Genomic DNA, 7,967 nt, shown 5'->3' on the forward strand with positions numbered 1-7,967 from the left:
TTGATGGTGCCAGAGGAGATAAGAATAATTTTGTATCCGATGGAGTTGAGCTTTTAATTTGCTCGCAGAGAATCCCTAATTTTCCATTCGTCAACCTCATGAATTTGGTACAAGCGCGAGGGTATGCCATTGAATGTGGTGGTGGCGATGAGAACAACCATGAGCAATAGCAACAACCAAACCTTTAAGTCATACTACCACTTGAAAAACCCTAACCAGCCATGAAAGGATTATGTCGTGCGTCAAGTTCTCTCACGACAAAATCCGTCGAGCCACTCTCACCCTCCTCCACCACGTTAGCCACTTTGAAGGCATCTCCAATTCCCATTAATTTTGCTCTGCCTTCGAAGATCACACCCTTCGACGACTGCAAGATCCGCGACCATGACCACGACGTTTTTTGTGTCAATGTCAAGATCCTCATTGTATTTGCTAATTATTTTAAAAAAAATCATTTCTTACATGAAACCTCAACTTAGACTCAGAGAACACATGATATCACAGGTGGCTGGTTGACACGTTAAGTTAACGACCACGTCAACATCTAATAAAACCTTTTTAATGACAAGGATCAATTACAAAATGTTTCAAATGTTAGAGACATCACAAAAAAAAAAATTATTATGGAATAAACACAAAATTAGAGTATATATTAAGGATAAAAAATATATTTAAACTAAAAAATATTATAAAATAAATAAAATACTAGTATTAGGATACAATAGGTGAGAGAACCGTAGGATTAAACATAAGTCGGGTGAGGAAGGTGGCCAATGAGGGTAAAAGAATCTATAAAAAAAGGAGTTGGCGTATGGTGGGATGCAGAGGAGCAGAGCCAAACCTACCCGTCCCTCAATCACTCATTCACTCACAACTCACTCCTCTGTCACTCCTCTCATAGCCCGTAGCCGTCCGATGCAACAACGGTTAACTGAATTAATCCCTTCCAGGCGTCGCTCCCTCTTCCATCATCCATCATCATAACATCATAACATCACTCACTCTCTTCCGTCTGTTCTGTTCCTCTTTTTTCCCCCAATTTCCTTTTTCCAATAATAACATTTTTTTTCTTCCTTACTTGCTCGATTTTTTTAATTATAATTTTTAATAAAGAAAAAGCCAAACATCATGGAATTGGCAATGAAGGTGGCCGAGGCCGTCCATGTGCTGAACCACGATACGCAATCCTGCAACCGCGTCGCAGCGAATCAGTGGCTCGTCCAGTTCCAGCAAACCCACGCCGCCTGGGATGTCGCCACCGCCATCCTCACCGCCGATCGCCGCCTCCCCCTCCCCGCCAACTTCGAGGTCGAGTTCTTCGCCGCGCAGATTCTCAAACGCAAGGTCCTCTCTCCCTCTCCCTTTCTCTATCTGGAATCTCCTTCTCTCTCTAGCATTATTAGAACCTCCTTTGTTTGATGCTTATTATAGATTATGACGCTTTGGATTTCGTAATCGAGGTTTCTGCTTTTATACTTACTATCTTTGTGTTGCGTGTTTATAGATTGTGAACTCGATTGATTTAGTTAGTTAGGTAATCGAAGTGTTGAGATGAGAAGAAGATGTTGCTTCTTCTCAATTGAAGAATGTACTGAGCGTTTGCGTGTGTTGTTACACTGGCAGTGTTATTATTTAGTTTCGGTCCTTTCGGATTGAATTGGTTTTGTTAGTTATATAATTTAGTCAGTGTTATTAATTTATATGATAAGAAAAAAGGTGAGACTTCATTAGTGTTCGGGACTTTTATAGTTCTTCCTTGACTTTCGCGACCTTTTAATAATCTTTTGTTTTTAATTTCAAGTTCAACTGTAGTTAAGTTTTTATTTCTCAAGTCATTTGAGCAGTTTAGTGGTAACTTGCTGCTAGTAACTAATGTTTGAGGGTGTGAAGCTTCATTTCGTGTTTTCTTCTTGCTCTGGACTTTTTTGGTTCTATGAAGAGTCCCTTCCCCTATATAAAATGGAAACCAACAAATGCTCATGACCGATGCTTTGAAATATGTCGGTGATTATTTTTACATGTTTCAAATTACAGATACAAAATGAAGGTTATCTACTGCAATTAGGAGCTAAGGATGCTTTGTTAAACGCTCTCCTTCTTGCAGTCAAAAGATTTAGTACTGGTCCACCTCAGGTGCATGGTTTCTCTTTCTTTGTGATACTGCTAATCCTCTTTTCAAGGGAGGTGCTATGTGGACATTTAGTTGTCTTATAGATGTGTTAATGTTAAAAATAATTTGATTTGAACTTGTTCTTTGTTATTGTTGTGACAGCTTTTGACACAGATCTGTCTTGCACTCTCTGCTCTTGTACTTCAAGTTGCTGCACATGGAAACCCTATCGAGCAGCTTTTTTACAGTCTCCGGAATCTGCAGAGCCAGGATGATGGCAATTTTGCTGTCCTGGAAATGCTCACTGTCCTGCCAGAGGAAGTTGTTGACAACCAACGTATCGATTCTAAAATTAGTTCATTACACAAAAGCCACTATACCCAAGAGGTTTAGGAACTTTTGCTTTGATACATTCATCTATGCCTTGCTTTTCTGTGCATCCTCGCTCTATCACTCTGACTTCCTCACATTCTTTTATGTTTGTTTTACAGCTTCTCTCCCATACACCTATGGTTCTTGAGTTCTTGCTGCAGCAGTCTGAAACTAATTTTGATGGTTCTGTGCAACAACACGAAAGGAATAGGAAAATTCTACGCTGCTTATTGAGTTGGGTGCGCCATTATACCGATGTCTCATATGGTTTTTTGCAATTTTGCCACAGTGCATACTATGTTGCACTATTTTTAACTTTTAAGCATGGTTCTGGACAAGACATCTTTTGCTTTGGTTCTCATCTGTTTTATTTTAACAAGAAAGTTCATCCATCCCGTGCTTCATCATAAGCTTTCTGTTGTTTCTTGACTTTATTCTAGTTTTGTCTCAATGTGTTCAGGTTAAAGCAGGTTGCTTCTCTGAGATTTCTCCCGGAACATTGCCAGCTCACCCACTTTTAAATTTTTTGTTCAACTCATTGCAGGTATTCCAGTTCTCATGCACTTGATTCTTTAGATGAGTATTCATGACTACTCAAGATTAATTTATATTGCATTCTCTGTGTAGGTTCCTTTATCATTTGATCTAGCCATCGAAGTTCTTGTTGAACTTGTGACTAAACACGAGGTATGGCTGCCCAATTTGATCAAACATCTGTCATTCTGATCATTATTAATATGTTTGGCTAAGTGCACATCTGTAATTATTTTAAAGATGTTATTGTGCTACTAGTCTACTACTATGTTATTGATGTACTTTCTCATTCTCTTAGATTTTATAATATGTTCTAGAGTTCGAGTTATCTACTAGATTTTAGAGTTAGGTAGGTCCTTAAAATTATCATATGTAACTATACTGGTATGTTTTAAGTTTGAAGCTTTGCTCTCATACTATCTATATTCCTAGGATGGATGTGTGGTTGGCCTATATTCAAATAGAACAGTGAAATAACTGTTTTTTTTCTTGTTTAGGGTTTAAGATAGTCTAGGTCGAACATAACAGTTGAATTGATGGTTATTTAGAGGCATCTTATGCTAGGGGTGGTTTAGCAAGCTATAAGTTGATCATTAAAGGTCAATTTTATGGATTTTTGGGTGCTGTGAATTACATAATGGAAGTTGGAGTTGAAGGTTCTTACAGAAAATTCCTGAAGATGAATTAGTAAATGATGCAGAGTCAAGAGAGGCTTTAAATTGAGGAAAACATTAGAAATTGATGAAAGAGCAGCGATAGAAACCTGCTAGTGGAGTCCTGGTTCTTTGCCTTTCTCTTTTCCATTTTTTTTTATGAAGTTCTTCTTAAAAGAAAGCATATAACATGTTCAAGGCAGGCAGCTAGACTATTGACCCTGTTTTATTAATGTATTAACTGTTATTTTAGCTCATACAGCTGAAAACACAGTAAGATAAAAAAAACTGTGTCCTTTGAGCAGCCAGTTGGCAGTGTTGTTAAATAGAAGCCATGGTGCTGCCATGACGTAATGGTATGGTGAATTTTTTATAACGGCCATAGGCCATTTTTGAGGGGAGGCCCACCATGATGACAAGGTTGTCAAACTCTAGAGTTTATGTAAACTCGTGGAGACTCCGCAAACTCGACTCGCAAACTCATAAGAGTTTATTGAATATAAAAAAATTAAAATACCTATACGTTCTTAAAATGAGCATTTAAAAAACTAAAATATTATTGCTGATATTTGTTAATAAAAATATTAACTATAACAAATAAAATCAGTAATCAGTGTATAGAAATACAATAATACAACTATTCGGTGCTCCTAAATCAATGTATATTCCTAATATAAAAATACACTCTGAAATTTAAGGAATAAATAAGAAGTAGCAACTGTTTAACATGTAAATCAAATCCTAAATCAGTCTTCGCGATTCAGTCAAGAAAATATATCTTGGTTGGTGGCCTTGTCTTATACAGCAGAGACAAAGTTGCAGATCGAGACTTCAATGAACTCCAGAAATAAAACAACCTTCAAGCCTTCAACGAATGCCAGCAGCAGATTGAGCAGAGGACAGATCGAGGAAGAGAGCATGCAGAGGAAGAAGGGAAAAGCAGTGTAAAAATGTCACAGGGAAGTGCTTTAATTTGATCTTCTCCTTTCTGCTCTGGTTTGTGACCCAAGGAGGTGTTGTATCATTTAAAATCTTTCGTCACAACTGGACTTGCCAACTCAGGACTGAACTCGCGAGTTTAATTGAGTTTGTTCGAGTTTGATTGAGTCTGCTCGAGTCTACTGCAAAAACGAGTTTGGTCCCGAGTTAAATCGAAACATGGTTCTGAACTTTTAAACTCGTGCAATTTTACAAGTCAACTCGCAAGTTTGATAACCATGTATGGCAGCGTCATAAGGCACAATGCTGTGTTTATATGGCTGAATATCGGCCGTCCGCAATGTTCCACCATCTGCCATTGATAAACTGCCAGTTGGTTTTACTTTTACAAAGCTAATACCTCTGGTTGAGACAAGTGGTTTTTTCCATGTGTTTCTGAATCATTCTTCCCATCTCCTCTCCACTTTTCTGTTTTGCTAGTATGCATATTTCAAAATTGTGTTCCCCACTATGCTTTCTTTTTGCCATTTGTGATAAAGACTGACAAAAAAATGATTTTTTTAACTACTATTATTGCATGAGGCTAGAACTTTTCTGGATCCGTGTGTCTAATTTTTTCTACATAAGTTTGGGGTGAATTTTGGCAGTTTACCAAGTTAAACTAGTGTTTCTTTTCCTTACTTATCGCATTTCTATGCATAATGTTTCTGAAAATGGGTGATATATTGATTTTGATTTGGGTTTTCTTTAGGGAGTGCCCCAAATTTTGTTATGCAGAGTGCATTATCTGAAGGAAGTACTTCTTTTTCCAGCTCGTTCTAGGGGAGACATAAAAGTAATGGGTGGTCTTGCTTGCTTATTGTCAGAAATTGGGCAGGCTGTAAGTATAATATTTGAGTTCTTGAGGATTTCCAAAAATCCTCCTTGTTGTGGATACCTTTTTATTTGTTGTCTACTTGTCTGTTAGGATGGCTTTGTTTCCTAATGGTGACTATCGTTTATTTAATCTTACATGTTAGATATATGTGTATAACTCAGTTACTTATGGTTACTAACTTACTGTCATTCATTTAATTTTTCCATTGCTCCGTGCAATCTAAACAATGCATGTCTTATTTAACTTGTCAGCTTGTTAAATGTATGCTAGGCTCCATCTCTAATTGTAGAAGCAAGTGCAGAGGCCCTAGCCTTAACTGATGCTCTCTTGAGGTAATCTCAAATTTATTTAAAATTTTAATTGCTTTAGTTTAGTCTTTTCTGCTCATTTTTGGGTTTGAAGAAATCGAGGATTTTAGGGTTTATTACATATGTCCTATTCAACATAATCATTGAATGTGAACTCTTCATGCTGTGTTAGTGGATCTAAGATGCTCTCATAGTAAAATAGAACTATATAAAGGATACAAATTTTTGGGTATTAACTCTGATGAAGATTTACAATTTGGGAACTTGTATATTTTTTTTTTGAATGAATAACATTAGTGAGAGTAAAAGTCTCTAGGGAAAGAAATTTGAATTATATCAGCTCTTAACTCAGAAACAACAAAATCAGGAGCAAAATTAAAAACATGAAAATCCTCATTTGCCGTCAAGGCATGTGAAGCGTAAAAATATTACTCGCACAATGGCAAATGTATATCATATGCAGTAGTAACAGTGGACTGAAAGTCCGGTATTGAACCCAAAGGACCAGTTGTTGTGTTCCCAAACAATTAATTTTGTAAAACTAAGCAATTAAGATTAAATGAAAGATAATTGTGGTCAATTGTTCAATTTAGTAAATAAAAATTAAAGATAGAAGAGTTGATGTGAAAACAATTATAATAAGCAGCCTAGGATTGTGATTTCACACCTATCCCAATTTCTCCCAATTCTAATTCTAACAAAACTCTAAATATTGTCAATTACCGGTATTTTCAAATTCAGTTATTAACCTTTGGTCAAGTTTTAATAACGTTTTTTATCCTAATCAATACTCAATTGATCATAGAAATATCATATTAGGTTAAATGATTAAGTTCAAAACAAGGGTGATCAATTAATTAATCTACCAAAATTTCTCATAACCAATTTAATCATGCAAGTTACGTAGAAACAATCTCTTCCTAGATCATTTAGTTACACTCAAATGGTCATTGTCATGCAATAGATTAAGATTTGGAGTGATCAATTCCAAATTAACAATTAACAATAAAGAACAAAGAAGAGATTTAATTGACTGGAAAACATCAAGCGTTTTGTTAAAATCAGAAAAGGATACAAGAGTATGACTACATCACAATCTCGAACTAGAGAGACTAGTTGTTCATAGCCACAACAAAACTAGAAATCCCAATAAAGAACACAGACATAGCAAAAGAGGAGACTTGGCTAAAATCAGTCCCAATTGTGATTTTTGTGCTCCTCCGTAGCTAAGAGACTCTCACACAACCCTCTTCTCCCTCAAAACTCTCAAGAACGTAATAGTATTCCTTATAATATTCTGCGGAAGTCCTCCTTCTATCTTTCCTTAACTAAAGAATCAATTAGGATTTAAATCTAGCTTGTGATCCTTGCAATCTTTAAGTGACAAGTGACACAGGCAGACCATGGGTGTAAAAAATTACCACACACATACATAATTACCGCAATTGTACAAAATTACCATGATCGTGGTCTTTTGATGGGCTCCAAAAATCCAAGATTTTTAGCTGTTTTCCCCATAAAGCCTCTTAAGCACCTATCTTTCACAAACTTATACCAAATCATGAGTTTTACCAAATATATCAAAATACATGAATATGACATGAAAACTCACATCAAAATACTGTCAAATATGAGTTTCGCTAATTTATCTGCAACTTGATTGACTTTTCTCAGAATGATTCCAAGTAATGTTGCTGTCATGAGAATGAATTTTATGAATAGCTTGGACAATATTTGTATGAACATACAAGTTCATACAAAGACACTTTTTTCATGTTCTCATAGTTTTGCATATTTCTAATCAGCTTGTTTGCATATAGCATATTATTATAGATTTGTTTGGTTTTCAGATTAACCTATTGAATTTGAATATGCTAACAGCTGTGTGGCATTTCCAAGTGAAGATTGGGAGATTGCAGACTCAACACTGCAGTTTTGGTAATGCAATTTTAGTAAGGCTTTACAACTTGTTTACTAAGGAAAGAGGAATGCTAGCGATACTCTCTCTGACACTCTCCTTTCGAATACTCTCTCTGTAGAACGTATAAATAATAACTATCCTAAAAATGATGTTAATATCCCAGTTCAAATTGTGAATGATAAAGAACAACCAAATCCTATTTTGGTGAATAGAAATCAGAATGTAGATGAGGTCTTAGCCAATATGCAACGAA

At 36.0% G+C, this 7,967-nt stretch overlaps 1 protein-coding gene across 3 annotated transcripts in view; it reads left to right on the forward strand.

The window, feature by feature from the left end:
• Positions 1-768: 768 nt before the first annotated feature.
• LOC100808691 (transportin MOS14) overlaps positions 769-7,967 on the forward strand; it is an 18,844-nt gene continuing 11,645 nt past the window's right edge. The window contains exons 1-9 of one of the 3 annotated variants that reach the window (XR_418673.4): positions 769-1,344; positions 2,035-2,133; positions 2,273-2,497; positions 2,602-2,721; positions 2,943-3,026; positions 3,110-3,169; positions 5,360-5,488; positions 5,756-5,817; positions 7,675-7,731. Coding sequence is in view for 2 of the 3 variants with exons in the window: in XM_026126230.2 (XP_025982015.1) it covers positions 1,129-1,344; positions 2,035-2,133; positions 2,273-2,497; positions 2,602-2,721; positions 2,943-3,026; positions 3,110-3,169; positions 5,360-5,488; positions 5,756-5,817; positions 7,675-7,731 (1,052 nt within the window). In the remaining variant the exon portion in view is untranslated. The remainder of the gene's footprint in view (positions 1,345-2,034; positions 2,134-2,272; positions 2,498-2,601; positions 2,722-2,942; positions 3,027-3,109; positions 3,170-5,359; positions 5,489-5,755; positions 5,818-7,674; positions 7,732-7,967) is intronic. The other 2 variants (XM_026126230.2, XM_003548751.5) reach the window with 2 other exon arrangements.

The sequence above is a fragment of the Glycine max genome, chromosome 16, assembly GCF_000004515.6.
Source record: "Glycine max cultivar Williams 82 chromosome 16, Glycine_max_v4.0, whole genome shotgun sequence".
Taxonomy (NCBI): domain Eukaryota; kingdom Viridiplantae; phylum Streptophyta; class Magnoliopsida; order Fabales; family Fabaceae; genus Glycine; species Glycine max.